At 44.7% G+C, this 20,514-nt stretch overlaps 2 protein-coding genes across 15 annotated transcripts in view; both read left to right on the forward strand.

Annotated features, from left to right (window-relative positions):
- Positions 1 to 9,488, forward strand: part of KIF1B (kinesin family member 1B) — an 80,450-nt gene extending 70,962 nt beyond the window's left edge. For 13 of the 14 annotated variants that reach the window (XM_086860847.1, XM_086860856.1, XM_086860851.1 and 10 more), the window contains 8 exons: positions 25 to 170; positions 430 to 669; positions 1,067 to 1,138; positions 1,780 to 1,901; positions 2,658 to 2,807; positions 3,299 to 3,491; positions 4,076 to 4,194; positions 4,938 to 9,488. In XM_086860847.1, the coding sequence (XP_086716973.1) occupies positions 25 to 170; positions 430 to 669; positions 1,067 to 1,138; positions 1,780 to 1,901; positions 2,658 to 2,807; positions 3,299 to 3,491; positions 4,076 to 4,194; positions 4,938 to 4,980 (1,085 nt within the window). In that variant the 3' untranslated portion in view covers positions 4,981 to 9,488. The remainder of the gene's footprint in view (positions 1 to 24; positions 171 to 429; positions 670 to 1,066; positions 1,139 to 1,779; positions 1,902 to 2,657; positions 2,808 to 3,298; positions 3,492 to 4,075; positions 4,195 to 4,937) is intronic. The other variant, XM_086860861.1, reaches the window with a different exon arrangement.
- A 1,266-nt stretch (positions 9,489 to 10,754) lies between these two features.
- PGD (phosphogluconate dehydrogenase) lies at positions 10,755 to 20,025 on the forward strand. Its single transcript, XM_023940573.2, has 13 exons — positions 10,755 to 11,008; positions 11,277 to 11,352; positions 11,784 to 11,963; positions 12,099 to 12,164; positions 12,636 to 12,754; positions 13,769 to 13,838; positions 14,193 to 14,327; positions 14,741 to 14,930; positions 16,744 to 16,874; positions 17,350 to 17,483; positions 17,931 to 18,030; positions 19,048 to 19,170; positions 19,712 to 20,025. The coding sequence occupies exons 1-13, from the start codon at positions 10,782 to 10,784 to the stop codon at positions 19,829 to 19,831; spliced, it is 1,671 nt and encodes a 556-aa protein (XP_023796341.2). The 5' UTR covers positions 10,755 to 10,781; the 3' UTR covers positions 19,832 to 20,025.
- The last annotated feature ends 489 nt before the right edge of the window (positions 20,026 to 20,514 follow it).

A 20,514-nucleotide genomic window follows, 5' to 3' on the forward strand; every position in this document is an offset into this window, starting at 1 on the left:
AACATGTTGTTTTTTACTGCTCAGGAATGCAGAGGAGGAGGAGGAAAGTTCTGGATACTTCTGTGGCATACGTGAGGGGAGAAGAGAACCTGGCAGGTTGGAGGCCCAGGGGTGACAGCCTCATTCTAGAGCATCAGTGGGAGCTGGAGAAACTGGAGCTGCTGCATGAGGTGAGTAAAGAGATCAATGTCAAGATTTGAATAAATTCTCCTGTCAGAGAAGATGCAAAGTGTGTGACTGGCTGCTGAGTAGTCTTCAGCTCAGAATCTCAGTGTATTCAACAAAGGCAAATTCAATTTCCAGTGCCACTGTAAACTCCCTTCCCTGGGGAAAGTTACTGGTATGAATAGCAAAGGATTCCTAAGAATTCAGTGTCTGTAAAATTGGTGCCTTCCTGGAGCAGATGATACTGATTTCTTTCCTTACTAGGTGGAAAAAACCCGACATTTTCTTCTGCTTCGTGAGAAGCTTGGTGACAGCATCCCCAAGTCCCTGAGTGACTCCTTGTCTCCCAGTCTGAGCAGTGGAACCCTCAGCACCTCCACCAGCATTTCCTCTCAGATTTCAACCACGACCTTCGAGAGCGCGGTGACGCCCAGCGAGAGCAGTGGCTACGACTCCGCGGACATCGAGAGCCTGGTGGACCGGGAGAAGGAGCTGGCCACCAAGGTATGGCACAGGGCAACCATGCTGCTGGCAGCTGGGGTGCCACAGGGGATTGTGGGTCAATCACAAGCTTCTCAGATAGCTTGCTAGTGAAGTGAGAGTTTGATTTTAACATCTTGGTTACTGAAATAAGCCACTCTCACCAGCCAGTGTGGCTGGGGAGTTTGGGCTGTATCTCATTCCCCTGTCTTAGTGGTTCTATAAAGACTTCCTGATTTTATCAAGTGAAGTGATTATTCCCCTCTGCTCTGATTTTTCATAGCAGTTTAGAATTTATTTTTTCATGACCTGCCAAGTGTGTCTTGGCAAATCACCTCTTCTGTTCAAATTTCTCTGAAAATCTAAATATAAAATCCTTCTGTGTGTCTCATTTGTTTCCCCTCACCCCACCCCCCTTTAGTGTCTGCAGCTTCTTACTCATACCTTCAATCGGGAATTCAACCAGGTGTACAACAGCATCAGCGATTGTAAGGTAAATATTTCATGTAATATTTCATTGTAATACACTGTATTTGTAGTACAACATCAGCATGATTGTGGGTCATGGAATCTGCTGATACTCTGAAGAGATAAACCATTTTATAGTAATTTATTATTTTGTATTTTGAGTCTATTGAAAGTATTTGGCTACTCAGCATCAGGTTCCAAAGGCTATTGCAGGAATTGGAAATGCAGTGGACTTGGACTGTAGTACAGCTCCCAGTTCAGCAGACTCTTACTGCCTTTCCCTACTTTCCCTATGTAAAAGGATAAATGATGCTTAAAAATTCAACCTGTAGGCAGAGGGAATGCCAGCTTTCAAACTGGATGGTGTTGTATCCACTGAGGAAGTCAGAGTGTGAATAATCAGAAGTGTAGGACATTGATAATAACAAGCTGTGTCTGCATAAGTGCTGCTGTATTTCTGCCCCAGATGGGTTTGTGGTGTTTTGTGTGAAAATTTGCTACTGAGGAGGGGAATGGCAGATGAAAAAGCATTTCTGTTATCTGAGCCTTCCGTGCTGGAAGCCATCTGCAGGCAGGAGTGAACATGAGCTGCAGCCCAGCTCCTGGTGAACATGCAGTTCATGAACCATGAAAGCTGTGATGCTTTCCCTGTGTTTGTGCTTGCAGCTCTCGGACATTTCTCCCATTGGGCGGGACCCGTCCGTGTCCAGCTTCAGCAGTGCAACCCTCACCCCTTCATCCACCTGCCCTTCCCTGGTGGATTCCAGGTGCAGTTCAGTTGATCAGAAGTAAGTGTAATGTATTAAAAGGAAAACATCACTTTTCAGTGCTTCACAGATCTCTTTGCTGTTTTCTGATTTTTCTCCCTCTTTTCTTCCTTTTCCCTACTTTCAGTTATTTCTCTCTACAGCCCCCTTGCCTTACTTCTCCAGTCACTCTTCACAATTCCTTTTCACCACTTTGTTCTTTTGAAATACTTTTTTTTCCCCTTTGTGTTGGGGGAACAGTCAGATGCTTGTCATTCCAGTGACCAATGCATCTACAGTGTGTGGAGTCCACAAGTTTTTTCAGAGGCCCCTTGAAAAGGTCTACTAATAACAGCCCAGAATAAACCAGCTTGGCCATTAATCTCTGTTTATGTTTCTCAGCTGTATCTATCCAAGATACTTTTGATGAAATTTGGAATAACTATGTAGTGAAACACATAATTTGTACCTTCTCAGTTCAACATCCCTGAGGGAGGAGTGCTGAGGAAATAGAGCATTTTACATCAAACATTAGTAGGATGTGTTGTGACTGCGCTTAGCAGGAGAAACAAGGTAGAAGTAGTAGGGGAAACAACTCACTAGCCGTTATTATAAGTTGTATTCCACAGATATCAAGGGAGAATGCTATTTAATATTGTACAGAAGGATCCCAAAGTTACACCATAAATCTGGGCTGGAGGATGGAACTTCAAGCTGGTCTGTAGATGTAAGCTTAAATTCCATTGTCACATTCAGTTGCTTTGTTGTGATTTACTTTTTTTCTCTCTTTTTTTGAAGGACACCAGAAGCAAATTCTCGTGCCTCCAGTCCCTGTCATGAGGTGGAACAGTTCCAGATAATTCCTGCAGTAGAAACTTCCTACCTTGCCAGAGCTGGAAAGAACGAGTTCCTAAACCTCGTTCCTGATATTGAGGAAATCAGACCAGGGTAAGTTTTCCATTGGTGTGTGATTGTGGCTTCCCAAGAACTGTCCCAAGGCCTTGCTGAGATTTGTAGGTTCTGTGCCCCACTCAAAGAAGGAGAATTGCCTGGGATAGCAGAGCTGCAGAGTCCTCTGTGATGGACTGGGGAAGGTTATGTTGATACTTGATCTTTGCAGTGTTTGTTCTCTGCATCTGCTTAATGAACAGGACTTCCAGTGTGTCAAATATGAGGTTTGTTACCATCAAACCATGGCTGAAGTTCACTGAAGCAGAGATCTCTGGAGACCTTCTTTCTGTCAGACTTCTGCATAGTTGTTGAAAACACAATTCTTGTATAATTCTTGTCTTGTTGAAAACACAAAGTTTTAGAACCTTTTCAGAATACTGCTGCAGACAAAACAAGGGACCGAGTGTCTTACTGCACAGTGTTTTGCAGTTAATAGGGATACTTGGGAGAAAATCTATTTCTATTTTGATGTGGATTTGTTTTTCCAGCTCTGTGGTGTCAAAGAAAGGATACCTGCACTTCAAAGAGCCACTCTCCAGCTCCTGGGCCAAGCATTTTGTGGTGGTTCGCCGTCCCTATGTTTTTATTTACAACAGTGACAAAGATCCTGTAGAAAGAGGAATCATAAACTTGTCCACAGCTCAGGTGGAATACAGTGAGGATCAACAGGCAATGGTAAAGGTGAGTCTGAGAGCTGCTGTTCATTTATGCATAAAGCAAGAGCAGTACAAGCAGCAGTGTGTCTGTACCATCAGCTGAGTCATCTCTGGTCCAAGGAAAATGGATCTGACTTGTGGAGATGTTGAGAATCTTGCCCACAAAGTTCCCAGTTTTTTCAGGGCATCTTATGGTTTTGGACACAGTTGTACCTGAGAGTGACCTGACTGCTGTCACACATCAGATGAGCTTTTAGGAGCATGTGTTGGTACCATCACCCTGCATGTTGGGTTTTTGCAGCTTTCTTATATTTTTCTTATGGTTTTTTTTGGGCTTGTGGTGTTTTTGTTTGTTTTAAAAACAAAACCCCACAAAACAAGACATACAAACATCCTGCAGGGAATCAGATGAACTCTGCTGGTCCATCTCAGCAGCTCTTAAAGCCCACACTCAGCAGTTAAAGACCGTATTTTGTAGAAGATAATGACTAATAATAGCCTGGAAATCACCAGTGAAGCATAAATGAAAGCAGATTCTTTCAGAGAGGAAATGTGCATCAGCCTGTGTGCTTGTAGACTTTTTATTTGAAATTGTCCTTCATGTTGCAGACCCCCAACACGTTTGGAGTGTGCACGAAGCACCGTGGAGTCCTGCTGCAGGCCATCAATGACAAGGACATGAATGACTGGTTATACGCCTTCAATCCTCTCCTTGCTGGCACAATTCGGTAAGAGGCAGCTCCTGGGCACTCAGGGCTGCACAGGGAGGTGCTCAAACCAGGAGGCAGATGGTTGGTCACAGATCTTAGTCTTGTTCTGAGGAATTTGACAAGAGATGGGAACTGGAGGAGGGAGGAGAGTGGGCAGAAAGCCCCCAGAACCACCAGAAAACAAACCAGCCCTGTATTTCAGGAACTGCAGGGGCTGTTGTTTTGGCTTGGGGTGTTCTGAACAGCCATGGCCAGTTTGAACACGTGTGGGATGCTACATTTGGAGAGCACAAGATGATTTCCCTGTATGGCCATTCTACAACTTTGTAAAATTTCTTACTTCCTCTGTGCTGGACTACCTTTGATGATGAGCTAAAGCAGAAATTATGTTCCCTTTTTGTAACTTCTCTGGCAGCCTTTGCAGATCTTACTCCACTGCAGTAGCTCTTCCTTTCAGAAAAAAAACCCAAAAGACCCCAAAAAAACAAAAAATGAAGCTGTTACCCTGCAGCGTCAAATACTTTGTGAACAGTGCAGCCCTTAAATGATCCCTTCTCCCATTAAAGAAGCAGAGCACAGAAGTGAGAATTCTTTCTCATTACAGTTGGATACATTTTATTTTCTTAACATATGGAGAAAACTAGGAGTGTACCAAAGGATTTAAAAAAAAAAGAAAAAAAGAGGTGGATAGGCTTTGGGGAGGGAGGAAAAATAAACTTTCAGAATTTATCAACGACTTTCTCACTTTTTTTTTTGTACAGGTCAAAACTGGCTCGAAGACGCACGGGCCAGATGAAGTACTGAGTCCATGTAATGTTCTCATCTGTTCTCCCCACTCACCTTCCCATAGATAGTGTTACCTCTCATTTTCTCTTTGTGGTTCTTGACGGTTTCTCTTGTATGTAATCCTGTGGCTTAACATCCCCCACCTTCCCCACTCCTTCAGCACATTTTCTAGGTATTCTAACCCTACCTTGTTTCTTTTCACCTGTACCAGAATTGTACTAGTAGCATGTGGCCAAACAAAAAGAGAAAGAAAAAAAAAAAAATCAAAAAAATTGAGTGATTATGCACGACTCTAAAAAGAAAAAAAAAAAAATAATTGTTTTTTTCTATAACAATTGTTTTCTCATTTCAATTGACCTTTTGGTGTCTGTCCCACTGTCCACTGTCTGTCTAGACTGCTACAGGGTTTTCATTCAATTGGTGACTTGGCAGTGGTCATTGGTTCCCTTAGGGCAAAGTTCCAATGCCAGGGAAAGATAAATTGTTTAATGGAGACATTACCCAGCCAAGAACTGCAGTAGCTCCTCAGGCTTTCTGGATCCAGCCTCCAAGTTAAACTCTGTTGAAAGCTGATATTGGACCAGTTTATCTGGACAGACTGGATTTTGGACTTTGTGCAAGTTTCTGAGTTTCCAGGGTCCAGCAGATTAAGGCATGAGCTAGAAAAAGTTAGGGAACAAACCAGGAGGGGCTGGCTAGAACAATCTGCCTTTAAACTCTTGCTGTGGGGTTTGCAGGTGAACAGTGCTTGGGTTTAACTCTCCCAGAAGAATTTCCATCAACACTCACTCCTCAGCTTCGGAACTGAGCTGAGTAGACTGAGCTGATATGAGGGAAAATAGACCATCTATGAAAAATGAGATAAAATCCCAGAAGCTTCAGCTGCTCAAGCCGTGTATTTGACAGCTGGAGAGTGTTAAATGGAAATGAAAGTGCAGTTGGTCCTTGGATCACCATGGTGGGTAGATCCCCACTTCCTGCTTTTATTCCTGACTCCCCAGTTCTGCAGGAACCAGCAGAGGTGAGAACTCACCTTTCTGGGAAAGGTTTGGGACTCCCATGGCTGTGTCTGGGTAGCAGCTCTGCAGGGCCTGTTTAGTGCTCCCGTGTCACCCCACCTGTCCATGGGAGCATCCAAGGTCTGTGGAACACTTCCAGGCCCAGCACCTGCAGTGTTCTCCAGGGAGCTGCAGGACACTTTCAGTTCCCTTTGAAATAACTGCTGAGTGTCTCCTAATTTCCCTGCTGCAATTTCCATCAGCTAAACCCCATTGTACTCGGAGTCAATCCTTCCTGGGGAATAGAGCAAGTGGGTTCTGGTCCTGGTCAGTGGAATGTCATAATTGGCTTCTTGGACATTAGCTGGGTGCTGTCAGTTCTTGACCTACAGTGTGAGTTCTTCTGGTGGCCAAAGCTTTGGTCCTTGCCTCAAGAAAGAAGAGCAGAATGAATTTCCTTTTGGGGAATGAACTCCCCTCTCTCAGTCAGGTGTTGGGGAGGTTGGGGATGTGTCTGTCCTTTCCCTCTGTGTTGTCCCTTCTGGCTGTACCTGGGGCATTGGTAGGGCTGGCTCTGATCCTGGGCAGTGTAAAGGGATTTCATCTGGAGGCTGCAGCCTCTCAGGGCAGAGGGAACAGGGTTTGTCCCCCTCTTGCAGGAGGCACACCAGGCACAGTCCAGCTCAGGAAGCTCATTTGGGTTCAGGTCACTTCAGGCCGTGCTCGGGAGTGCGTGGGACTGGAATCTGCTGAGAAAGATCTTTCTTTGCTCTGTGGGGTTTCATTGTTCAGGAAAGTGCAGTGCATAATGAGACCTCCTAACAGCCTGGAAAGCAAAGGAGCAGGGGGCTGGGGTCTGACACTTGCTAGGACATATCTTTACATTTCTCAAGGTAGTTCTCAAGCTAAATCATATGCTCATGCTGTCTCTGCGGTCCTCAGATTTATTTCAGAACTGGAAACCAGAGTGAGGGAGCATCCTGGGGACCCAGGAACATGATAGGGATGGGATTTTTTGGTTTTTTGTTTTTTCTTTCTGTTTTTGTCTTGTTTAACTGTGTGTGACTCTTAATACAGTGATGATATTCCTTTGTTATGCAGTGATGATAAAGCACTTCCAGTGTGTGGATAAAACTGCTTGTCCTGCAGGAGGGCTCCTCACACTGTAGCTAAGCTGCTCTCAAGAATTAGGTTAATTCTAAGCATTAAGTTATCGCTGCCATCACCACTGTTTATAATGACAGTGGAACCTGTTGGAGGAGGCAGGGTGGTTGAGGTGGTGGTAGGTTGTGACACACTGACAGCATTTTAACTTTTATCTGTTTCTTTTTTTAACTAGAAGAAAACTAGTTTCCTAAGTCTTTGCTTTGGATAAGCCAGAGAATGAACCAAGTGGATATAGGCATTGCACAAAATCATGATTAAGGGATGGTCTTTAAAAGCAGGAAGAGACAGGTGCTTATTTTATACAGAGCTTGAAGTGTTACAGTTGCATAAATGTCACTCCTCTGTCTTTAAACTCCAAGCAGTTTCTGGTGACTGGAGGTCTGAGTGGATAACCGATCATCAGAAGAGCAAAAGTCTGGTTTTAAGCATCAGCATCTCTTAAAGCTGCATAATCTGTGACAAACCAGGTCCTTGTTGTGTGGAGTTCAAATGGGCATTACTGTTTTCAGGTCTGACATAAAGACAGACAAAGTTCTTCTGCGATTACTGAAGCCTGCTTTGAGACATTTGGGTTTCCCTACTTAAAACTGGGCTGAAACCAATCCAAGTTTTCTTTAAAGGTATAAAAAATCAAACAAAACAAAAAAACCTGAATTTCCATTCACTTCTAAGCTTAGCCTAACGTGTTAGAAATTTATTTTTGGAAACAGGATGAGGAAGGAAAAATAAGCTAAGCTGCCTTCTCCTGACACTAGGAGGGGCATTTTTGGTTACCTGCTGTGTGTGGAGTCCCAGAGTCAGACAGCTCTGGGGACTCGGCCTCTGTAGATGAGGCACTGTGGGCCTGCCAGCCTGCGAGGACACGCACCAGCAGGGAGAACCTGTGAGGACACGCACCTGGGAAGAACGAGTGTCAGACTCTGCTGCATTTGGGGCTTGTCTTCCTCGCCAAAAGGAAGGAGAAAACTCCTGTTTTTGTCCCTTGAAAATTATGTTGGATCTTCCTGGGTATTTTAAAATTAAGCAAAACCTTTCCTGTGTTTTAGAAATGCACTTTAAGTATCTTTTTAAAGACAGCTCCTGTATTCTGGGAATACAGAAGAGAAGGGAGTACTGTTTCCAGAGTATGATTTCCAGGCTGCCGAGAAAAGGTTTTTTTGGTCAATGTCTAATAGTCCTTTTTACTGATTAGAATGATATTTCAAAGCAAAGACTTTACTTTTTGCTGCTTGTTATCTAATTTACAGGGATTTAATTTTATGTAATGTATTGTATATTTATACATCTGTAATTAATTGCACATTAGATAGGAAAGAGGATTAGGTTTGGTCTAACACCCACTGGTACTAAAGCGCCCGTGCACGTGCGTCTGCCTGTACTCCTGCACACCTGAGCTGCTGGGAGCTGATGCTGTGTTGGGTGTTCTGCTGCAGATGCAGCTGTTGACCTGCTGGAGCAGGAAGGGTTTGCTGCTGTCCCTGCAGACGGCTCTGACGTGTGTGTTGCATCTCCGTTGTAGTTACTAACCCAGTCTATGGTCTGGCTGTAGTGTCTGTAGCAGGATGTATTAACTTCGTGCTTCCTTGTTTAAAAACATCAGCTGTTCAAGAACAGGACTGACTTTTGTTCAGAAGGCCATTTATGTGTTCTGTGTATCTGAAATCAAAACTAGTCCAACACTAACCAGATGATTGTGTCCAATGTTATTGGGAACAGGATTTAAATTGCTGGGATCAGCTGTGTATTCAGAAAACTGGTGTGGAGCTCCTAAGTCTTCAGTTCTTAATGTTGCCACGTGAATGGGCTGCCCCTGAGCAGTGCTGAATTTACCTCTTGTTCACCTGGAAACAAGGGACTGGAAGCAGAGGGAGTCTTGAATGATCAGCACTTCCCAGGATCAGGTCTGAATTTTCCCCTTTGCTTGTTCATCCTTCATGTGCAGTTGGTTCTGGCTCCTGAATCTGGACATTAGACATGCTGTTCACTGAAATACGTCCCTTGGAATTGCGGTCCCCATGTCCCTGTTAATCTCTCTGTACACAAGGTAATTGCTGAGTAAGTGGCCTTCTTGAACAAATCTCTTTGCAAACTGATTTCATCCCAGCGAAGGAGTGTATCAGCAACACTGTACATTAATTTCAGGTTTTCATTTTCTTATTTTATTTTGTAAATATATCCGATATTTGGAGCTTGAGTATACAAAATGTAAATATAGTTCATGTATTTGTACTAATTCTGATCCATTTGCTGTATAGCCTTAGGTGTGCAATGCAGATATCTAACTGTGTATGGTAACCTTGCACCACTGAATTGTTAGTGAACGAGGTGAAACAATAAAGGTACAACCAGTGCATTAGCAGATCGAATGTGTGCTCCTGTTTATTTAATTACGTTTATCTTATGTTAATTACTTGTTTTTAAAACACGTGCTGAACCAGCCAATATTTTCATGAAAAGAAATCTCGACCAGAAAGAAGGGGAAGAAGGGAGGCCCTGCTTATCCTCATCCTATCCCCTCTGCTGTGCTACACAGCATTTCCAAATACTTTCTGGATGCTTTTGAGTGGTTATTTTGCTTTAAAAACAAATTAGGCTTGTCACAGTGCTGCCAGTACTGAACTCACTTATCTGGGGGTGACAGTTGGAAATGAGAGGAAATGGGTGAAATAAAACCATCAGAACACAACACCAAAGTGGGAACTCTGTGAACAAACATGTGTCATCCCCATGAATCATTCCTGACTTGGTCTGAAGGTGCAAAGTTTTTAAAAGCCACGGACCAGGGATTCCCAAAGCACTTAGGTCCAACCAAAACAGGTCAAAAACCTCTTAGAACTTTAAACAATCTGCATGGCCTCCTCTTCACTATCTGAAAAGCTGTTGTCTTTGCTGCTGGGGCTGATGCCCTGTGTTTTTTCCTGTTATGCACTTGAATAACCTGTGAACTTTTCTGGTGGCTCTTCTGACAGGTTAATCAATCCCTCATGGAAGCCACTCTGTCACCGCTTCCTGATTCATTCACTCTTAGTGCCCAGAATTAGAGCAAACCAAAAACTTGACGGGCCAGATTGCTGCCGGTCACCTTGTTTAGAAACTAATTTATGTAGAATTTCATAGAAACTGCGGTCTCAGGAGGTGCGTGTTGCCGATACATCCAGGGCAGGGCAGTGCTTTGTCCTGAGCGCGGTGCTGACCGAGGGACAGGTTTGGCCTGGGCACACAAAGACAAACGGGTAGCGGTGGAACCTTGGGGGCTGCCTGGGACGATCTTCAGCGGCAGAATCGAAGCTCGTTAGTAATAATTAGATATTACAAAGGCGCAATTCCAGGCGGTCCCGGGGCTGCGTGTGCCTGGGATCGGAGGGACAGCAAGGGACGGCTGGGGGCGGCTCCTCCGCGGCCGGGCGCGGCTCTCGGGGCTCCTCGGGCCTCGCGGGCGGCGGGGCCAGCCCGGGGACAGCGCACGGGGGAGCGGCGGGGCCCGGCGGGGACAGCCCGGGGACAGCGCACGGGGGAGCGGCGGGGCCCGGCGGGGACAGCCCGGGGACAGCGCGCGGAGTCCCAGCCGCACCCGCCGAGCGCTGCCGCTTTAAGGGGGCGTGGTCTCCGGGACATCGGGCCATGGGCGGGGGGCGTGGCTCTCGGGAAGAGCCAATGGGAACCCTCGGCCCCGCCCCGCCCGCAGCTGATGAGGGGAAGCGGCGCGCGCCGCAGGCCGAGCCCGCAGAGCCCCGGGAGGGAGACCCGGGAGAGAGACCCGAGAAACCCGAGAAACCCGAGAGATCCGGGAGCGATCCGAGGGAGATCCGAGGGAGGCCTGAGAGATCCGAGAGCGATCCGGAAGAGACACCGAGAGACCCGAGCGCCGCTGCCATGGCCGAGTGAGAGCGGGGCGGGAGCGGGGCCCGGCATGGCCGCGCTGCGGCTGCAGCCGGCTCGGGGCGCTGGAGGCTCCGCCGGTGACTCCGCACAGCCTCGATTCTGTGATCTGCTGCAGTAGCAGCTGACAGAATGAACTCAGAGCTCCGTGTTTGTTAGGAAGGGATGGGCTGGCCTGGCAGCTGCACGGTCAGAACAGCCTGACAAAGTACGGATGCTACAAGCCGGATCACTGCTACTGACTTACATTGTTGTTCTTTCACATTCCAGAGCTGACATTGCTTTGATTGGACTGGCCGTGATGGGTCAGAACCTGATTTTGAACATGAATGACCACGGCTTCGTGGTAAGTGAGGAAACACATTGTTTAGGAAGGCTGGCTAGCAGTAGCCCTTGGGATTGGAGCTGAGCATTTTGTGGGTGCTTCCCCCTGCTCCTGTGATGATCTAATGGGTATTATTTCCTCCTTTAAGTTATACCCTGTGCTGGCCTTTGTCCTGTTTCCAGAGGAGAGCAGCGGTGCATGCCTGTACTCAGCTGGCACCTGATCTGTTAATTATGCATGACTTTTCCCTGAAGTTGGCTTTGGCCTTGCCATTAACCACAGGTTCCCGAGGCACTTGTAAAGACATGCTCAGGTTCATCCCTGCCCTGGGCCTGGCAGGAAGGCGGAAGTCAGAGAGCACAGGATGTTGGTCCTTGCTTGTATAATTTGTAGTCTGAGCTAAAGTAACTGTCCATTGGCAGCTTTTATTGACATGTTTTCTTGCCCCCCAGGTTTGTGCTTTCAACAGGACGGTTTCCAAAGTGGATGATTTCCTGGCTAACGAGGCCAAGGGAACCAAAGTGATCGGTGCTCACAGCCTGGAGGAGATGGTCTCCAAGCTAAAGAAGCCCCGCCGCATTATCTTGCTGGTGAAGGCTGGAAGGGCAGTGGATGACTTCATTGATAAACTGGTGAGGCAGACATTCATTCTACCTGTGACTTCTTGCTGTCTTTTGGAGGAGTTGCCTCTAGAAGTTCTCAGTTATTCATTATTAGTGAGGTTTGGAATGTGTGGAGAAAACTGAAATGTTGATTTATTTTGACAGGTGCCATTGTTGGAGACTGGAGACATCATAATTGATGGTGGGAATTCTGAGTATAGAGACACCATGGTAAGCCTGTTTCCTATGTAAAGTGAATGAATAAAATACACACAACTCTTCCACTTGTGATCGTCAGAATAGTCAGTCAATGAGATGCCATCACCCCTCTTGCACCTTCACTCTGCAGTAAACTTAGCAATTCCACCTTGGGCCTAATCTGCCTCCCCCACATCTTTGCACAGAGCATGTGTCACCTGACACTTAATTCCAAGCCTCTTCTGGCCTCAGTGCTGCTCGTGTCTGTCTGGTGCTTATAAGGACTTGTTTCCTCACCATGTCGCTCTTGCAAGGATCCATGTCAAAGCAACAGGAAGTTTCCTAATGCTCACTTTGGGGTATGAAGAAGATTTCTTAAGGTTGGCATCTAGCAAGTCCAAAGCAGAATTGAAGACCTAGTTTTACATCTAAACTGCTAACCCTTGTTTGTAAGGCTGTGGCATTAAGCAAAATTAAATGGTGCTGCTCTGCTCTTTGTTGCAGAGGCGTTGTAAGGAGCTGCAGGCGAAGGGCATCTTGTTTGTGGGAAGTGGTGTTAGTGGTGGGGAGGAGGGTGCCAGGTACGGACCTTCTCTCATGCCAGGAGGAGCCAAGGAAGCCTGGTAAGCATCAGCTACTTTATTTTCTTCTTCATAATGGTTTGCAACAATTCACATTGTGCACTGAGGGAGGGAAAGAGGAGGGTGTGGGTGTGGAGAGAACAAGATATGTTGCCATCTCACTTCCTCAAGGCTCCGGATTTCTCAACCTGGCTGGGGTCATGGGGCAGTGCTGAGCCTTCATGTAAGGTGGAACAAAGGCAGGCTTTTCTTCCTGGAATCCACAGGCAAAAGTAGGACCTACAGACATCTGAAGGGAGAAGGGAATTTTGCTTAAATTTTAAACAAGTACTATTTCTTATTTTTTTCTTTTGATGCTGTACACACTTGGGAAGCTGCAAACCATGAATTGGGCAGCAGCAAATGGCCCTGTAGTGACACATTATAAAAGGAGCTTCAGTACATGTTTGTACTACTATTGAATGCATCAATTTATTTGCAAGTTTCTGCATGCTGCTGTGCTGTTTTATAGTCGGGTCTCAGTAAAGAACTGCACATCAATGCTCATATTAGACTTTTTCTCTTGTTGCCCACTCTCTGCATAGATGTGGAAAGAGAAGGTGTGTCCAGGTTTTGCTTGAGCTTTAGTATCTCTTGAGTCCCTGTCCATTTGCATTAGTGTTTCATACCTGTATCAGCCTGTTCAAATTTGGTGGCACAAAGCCATCAACAACAGTAAGTTGCTGCCTGATCATCTTTTGCCTTGAACAGCTAAGTAAGGACAGCTTCTGTGTTCAAAGGGAGAGGATGTCTGAGCTCCTTGATGTGCTTTGCACTTGTCTGTACAGTGTTGGAAGCATGACTTGATTGTCCCATGTCTTGCAAACTGCCTAGTTGGGAAAAACATATTTAATTGGCATTGGTGTGGGGATGGGTTCTCAGCCTGCCCACTGCCCTCAGCCAAGGCTGCCTTTTGGCAGCTTACAGGAGGCATCATAGTGATAGATTTTATTTATTTTCTCTTGTGGTGTTTGTATCCCCTGCCTGCCTGCTAAGGTGTATTCTTTTTCCCCACAGGCCCCACATCAAGACCATATTTCAAAGCATTGCTGCTAAAGTGGGATCTGGGGAACCTTGTTGTGACTGGGTAAATTGTTGTTTGATACTGACCCTAACTTGGGCTTAGATCCCTGCTTAGGTAGTTTGGTTGCTGAAATTTATGATGTTTGTCCACAATAAACACAGCACCATCACTGGTTGATTTTCTGGCTGTGTTAATTTCCAATGTAGCATCTCTGATAACTCACACCATGCAGTGGGAAGACAAAGTTTGTGGCTAGGGCATGTGCTGGGGGAGCTAAATGGACCTGTGAGGAACTGGTTTCAGTCAGCATTGTCTTTGAGTCACTCCTTTAGGCAGAAGGAAGCCATAGGCAAGTGTTAAACACTGGAAGTGGTGATGATAGTGTTGCTGAGGGGATTTTTGGATGTTTCTGGACAGGTGGGAGAGGAAGGAGCTGGACATTTTGTGAAGATGGTGCACAATGGAATTGAGTATGGAGACATGCAGCTGATCTGTGAGGCCTATCACCTGATGAAAGATGTGGTGGGCATGGAGCATGATGAGATGGCAAAGGTGATTTGCAGTTTTTAATGTCTTTCCTTTTTTTGTGCCGTGGTGTCTGTCTGCCACTGGTGAGGTGCTGGGCTTGGGTAAAGCTGCTGCATGTACATGAAGTGAATTTTTCTGACATGCCTCCTGCAAGGGTGGAATATTCCTGAGTTTTACATGAGGTAGGAGCAGTGAGCACAGACAGCTGAATGCTTATAGAAGTTGTTTAAAAGTCTTACCACACTACAATTGATTTCTGTCCAGGAAGCACCTTCGGGTGCAGAGATGTGAATTACCTTGCCTGAAAAGAGCTAATGAAACACTGAGCATTATAATCAATCAGGCAAAATATATACATTAATCAGTTAAAAGATATGGTAGAGACATAGCAAATTGGGGTGTATATGAATACATATATGCTTTTTCTCCTTTTTCAGGTATTTCAGGAGTGGAATAAGACAGAGTTGGACTCTTTCCTGATTGAAATCACAGCCAATATTCTCAAATTCAAAGATAGTGATGGCAAATACCTCCTCCCAAAGATCAGGGACAGTGCAGGGCAGAAAGGCACAGGGAAGTGGACAGCCATTTCTGCCCTGGAATACGGAGTGCCAGTCACACTCATCGGTAACTGCTGCTTTGGTCTTTCCTACCACAGTGAGGAGCAGGGCAAAGTAAAGTCTCAGAAGTGAGCCCACAGCAGGGCTGGGCTGGTAGAAGAGGCTCTTGTAGGTGTAGCTGTTCCAGCCTTTCTGCCCTGACAGCCGTTCCTGGGTGTTTTGCTGGGTTTGTTTTTACCATCTTCCTTAGATACTGACAGTCCTGTTGTCACACCTGTGTCCCTGGTGTCTCTGCAGTGCTGGGAGGACTCAGTGACAGGGGAACATGAAGTGCTGAGCTCAGAGTGTTTAATGCAGAGGAGCTGTAACTTATTTGCAACATTTAGAGTGCTCTAGTACCACAGATCCAGACAACAGGTTCTTTGCTCTCAGATTTGCTTTCAATTCCATGCTTTCTCTACCTCTTTTTCCTTTGCATTGGCTGATCAAGTCCTGAAGATAAGAAAACATTCAGTAGCTAAAAGAAAGTAACTGCAGTGTAGCTGTCAAAGCAACATGGCTGCATTCCAGCAACAAAAACACATTCTCTGAATGGTTTTAGTGTTCTGCAGCTGTACTCTTTCAGTGTTAGGCTTGAAACAGTGTTTCTTGCTTGCACCGCAGATGCTGTCCTTGCAAAGATCAGGGGTGGAGGAGACACTCCCTGGTTGGTGCTCTGCAGTGCCAGGGAGCACTGTGAGGTAATGCTGAGCAATAGGGAAGTGTGTGCCACAGTCCTTGTGCAAACGTGGCCGTTCTCAGGGCAGCTGCTGTGTGCTTTTACTGCGTGAGCGTGACTTGCAAACTTCTGCTTGTAAAAGCAGAGTCATGCCACTCCTGCTTTTTCCTGATTTTCCTACCATGCTGCTCCTCCCCATGGTAGAATGAAGTTTTTGCAGAAATGGAAATTAGCCTGTTCTGATTTAAGTATGATATGTCCTCCTGCTGTAGGGAGGATCCAGAGTCTTGTGAAAATATTACTCACTCTTTTTTTTTAATTGTTGCTGGTCTGATTCTGGGGTGTGGTTTTTTTGGTTATTTTGTTTTGTTTTGTTTTTTGGTATATCATAGCTCACTTAAAGGGTGGAACAAAATGACCCTATGAAGACTTGCTGCTTCTCCTTTTATCAGACCCTGAAAAGCAAACTTTTTTCTCCCTCATTTCACAGTACTGTCTTCAATTGCTAACAAGTACAGCTTAAACCAGCATGATTAAGAATTGCTGGGCCAGCCTGACAGATGATGTTTAGTAACCTGTTTAATGATGTTAGAAAACTTTCTTACGGACTTCTGAATATTAATGCTAGAGGCCTACCAGATTTGTAAATCTTATTTCATTTTATAAGTTAAGCTGCTGATTTAGTCTTGATTTTAATTGCCCTTATTTTTGCATGTGTGTATTTCAAAGCACATCCAGTTAATGTGAGCTGGCATTTAAGGAACAGCTTTTTATCTTAAAAGCTTGATACAATACTTGTGAAGTCTTCGGCCTTGCTGTTCCCTAGATTGCAGTGCACCACTGTCTGTCTCTGATAGATAGGAAAAGATTTTAAAGTAAATTCTCAAAACTGAGAGCTGGTAAATGTTCTCAAGGATAAATTTTCATGTGGAAGACTTGTGGCTTTTTTGTTTATCATTTGAAAGCTGTATCAGTCAATACGTACCCAGTGGTTGTACTGAGTTGTCCCTAAGGAATGCTGTTGGAATAATTCATTTGTGCACCAGTTTTTTTGCTTGTGTTCATGGCTCATCACTCAGTGACACTCTGGTGCTTGATTATCTCAGATGTGAACATGATGCCCAGCTTTGTAATGGTCTCCTCTTTCCTGCTGTACCCCAAGGTGAAGCTGTGTTTGCACGGTGCCTGTCGTCCCTCAAGGATGAGAGAGTGCAGGCCAGTGAGCTGCTGGAAGGGCCCAAAGTGACTCAATTCAGTGGGAACAAGAAGGCCTTCCTGGAGGACATCCGTAAGGTGAGTCCTTGTGCAGGGTTAGAGCAGGTTTGGGATGCTGTGAACCCTGGGAGAGCTCTTGTGTTTATATTTTATGGTTCCTGCTTTCAGCACCATGCATTGTCTCATGATGTCCACAAAGCATACTGGGACCCATTCCCAACCAAAGGAAGGTTAGGAAGGATCCAGAAGGAATTCAGCTCTAAGCCACAGTGGGCAGAGACATATACATGTGGTACAGAGATCATAATTCATGCACAGGAGCTTGTCTGCCCCTCAACACTCCTGTCTGCCTGGGTATTGCTCTCTTGATCTCTCTCTGTTGAAACCAAACTTTCCAATGAGAAAGGATATTCTGGTTCTCAAATAACTGGAATGTTGCTACTGTACTCATCCCTGTTGAGATGTGGGCTGGACAGAGCATGTAGACTGTGACGTTTGTTGTTGAACTTTGTGAGACTTCTCTTGGAATGTGAATTTGATTTTTTTTTTTTAGGCCCTGTATGCTTCCAAGATTATCTCATATGCACAAGGCTTCATGCTGCTGAGACAAGCAGCCAAAGAATTTGGCTGGACACTGAATTATGGTGGTATTGCACTGATGTGGAGGGGAGGCTGCATCATCAGAAGGTAATTGAGATTCAACAACAACAGAATTCAACAACAGAATCACTAGATTGGAAGAGACCTCCAAGATCATCGAGTCCAGCCCATGCCCTAATACCACAACTGATTGCCACATCCACAGTCTTTTTTTAGATGAGATGAGGAGGTAACCTGGCTGCTGAGGGGAGAAGAGCAGGCAGTTTAGTTTATGAGGTGCTTGGCTGACAAGCCTAGAGATTTCCTTGGAAAATCCATGGAGTTACTCTGCTGGTAAAATTCTGAGAGGCTGTAGACAACACCAAAGTTTACTAGATGAACCCACTCTTCTGGTGGCTTAACTGCTGAAATATTTCTTGATCTTTGTCATGTTTGCAATCTGAGTCTGGCTGAGTCAAGTTTTGGCACTGTAAGTTTTGGATTCTGGGCTTTGTTGAAAGCTGTGACATTTATTCCTGGTTAACTTTTGCCTAGTGTGTTCCTGGGAAAAATCAAAGATGCTTTTGATCGCAATCCTGAGCTCCAGAATTTGCTGTTGGATGATTTCTTTAAGAGAGCTGTAGAAAACTGTCAGGTAAGTTCCAAGGAAAGGAGACCATAAAAACAATAATTAACAGCCAATACTGTCACGGTCCTTCTCTTTGATACTGACCAAGTTATGACTGGAAACTGAAGGTTCCCATTTGACTGTAACAGAATAGCCTTAGGCAGAAATCCAGCAATTCAGAAGGGCCATATACTCATATATATACTCATATATATACTCATATATATATGAGGAAAAAAGGCCTGGCCTGTGTGAACATTCTCACCACTGCCCTGTGTCTTGTGCCTACTGTGCAGTTGCATTCCAGCTGAGCAGACCATAAAGCTCTGTTCCAGTACCATTGTTTGCAGTAGCCCCAGAACAACAGCTCCAGATCCACACATTCTTTAGGCCTGTGTCTGTACAAATGGTGTCCGGGTTTGGAGCTGACAGGCGGAATTGAAACCACATTATCTGGTCAAAAAAAGAAGTCTCATATTATCATTAGTAGTTCTTGTAACTGAATCTGAATCATAATATTCCATGCAAATGACTAGACCAGATGAACAGTTGAACTCAGGATGATCCACGTCTGTCTGAAGTATCAGTGCCGTCCTTTCAGGCCCTTGGGCAAGCTTTGTTCTGTGCTTGGTGAGAGCTCCTGGAAGTGCCTCAGTGCTCAGAACATTCCCCCTTCCCCACTGAATCCATGCTTTTGAGATGCTCTGACCACGTTTATGTGAAAGAAAAGCATCATTGCTTGCTTGCTGTGATTTGACTGCACGTCTCAACTGTTCTCATCCTGCTGTTAACTCTCTTACTTGCCATTATTTTAGATCAACCTCGTTTATATAAAATCAGTATATATCATATATGATATATATATATATATAAATATAGTATATATAAAATCAGCAAATACTGCTGCAGTATTTGCTCAGCCTTGGTTATTAGATTTCATAGAACATGAACTAGCACACACAGTTGTAGTGGAGTAGTTCATGTGCCTGCACATATCTCTGAGCGAGCACTGATCAGTTTTCCCCCTCTTTTCCTCTCTCCCAGGAGTCCTGGCGCCGTGTGATCAGTACTGGGGTGCAGATTGGAATCCCTATGCCCTGCTTCACTACAGCACTTTCTTTTTATGATGGATACAGGCATAAGATATTGCCAGCTAACCTGATTCAGGTAGGTACTGAAATCTCATTGTGCTGTTATTTAAATACTGCTTTAAAGGCCTCGATGGCAAGATGGCCTAATCACTCACAGTATAGGTTGCTTAATATATTTCTGTTGTACCTGAAATTCATGTCAGTAAAACACTTAGAGACAGCTGGATAAAGAACACCAGAGATACTGGTATGGCAGTGCCCAGTGTGTGTTTGTATTCCATCTGTGAGCCAAGGGTAATGATATATTTGAACCCAAATGGTTTGTAGAGAAGTATCTTTGAATGTTTGGATGTATGGAAGTGCTTGTTTTTCAGATTAGTACCAAGCAAAGATCCTATACTTGCATTTCTGCAGAACTCTTAATTTAATTATTAGATATTAGTAAATTTTTCATTGCAGTGGTTTTGCTAATAATGAGAAAATAATTTTGAGTGTTATAATACTGGAGTCTAGTCTTATTTCTACTATTCCTTGTTAGGTAACAGTAGGTGCAACTTCTAGAACTCATATGGTATTGACATTTATGTGTCTGGTTTGTCTGTGTGTTCTCATTCCAGGCGCAGCGTGATTACTTTGGTGCACATACATATGAATTGTTATCAAAGCCAGGGGAATTTATCCATACTAACTGGACAGGCCATGGAGGAAATGTGTCCTCTTCTGCTTACAATGTCTAATGGAAATCCTTCCACTTGGAGCCGAGATACTGGAGATCTCAGATATTTCTTCTAGAATATCACTTTTTACTGTACTCTGCTAGAACTTTTGTTTGGACACTTTTGTAACAACTTGTGGGTGTATTTCATACATATATGTATATCTCTCTATATGTATCATATAAGAAAACAAAATAAATTTAGTTATAAATGTGTTGAGGTGTTTTCTTTCCACTGGTGCTGGCCAAAACTAGGTAAAATGTTTTTGTGCAGTATTTAGTAGAATTTATAGTTACATTAGGTTTATAGTATTGTAGTGCATAAAGTCCTAGGGATCAAGACCGAGGTGACTGCAGTTCAGGAATTGCTGAGATGGAAAGTGGCAAACAGCACAGGAACTTAGGAGGTTCCAGGCAGATAAAGGCCTTTCTTTCGTTGCCATGGTTTATTCCTAACAGGCAGTAGCTTGGCTCTTACAGATTTAATTCCTGGGCATTCAGCTGCTCAGTCTGTCACGCTGAGCTCTCTGTGCTCTTTGTAGAAGGTGGGATGGATCATGAAGAAACAAAATTAATTTTCTCCCTCCAACTGTTGTTCCTAGTTTTAAGCTCTGGCATAAAGACTTTGCATTGCTGTGTGCTTGCGCTTTCCCCCCCAAATCTCCCCGATTCTTTGCCTCTTCTTCCAATGAGGCAATTAAAAAT

The sequence above is a fragment of the Cyanistes caeruleus genome, chromosome 22 (assembly GCF_971803275.1).
Source record: "Cyanistes caeruleus chromosome 22, bCyaCae1.hap1.1, whole genome shotgun sequence".
Classification (NCBI taxonomy): Eukaryota; Metazoa; Chordata; class Aves; order Passeriformes; family Paridae; genus Cyanistes; species Cyanistes caeruleus.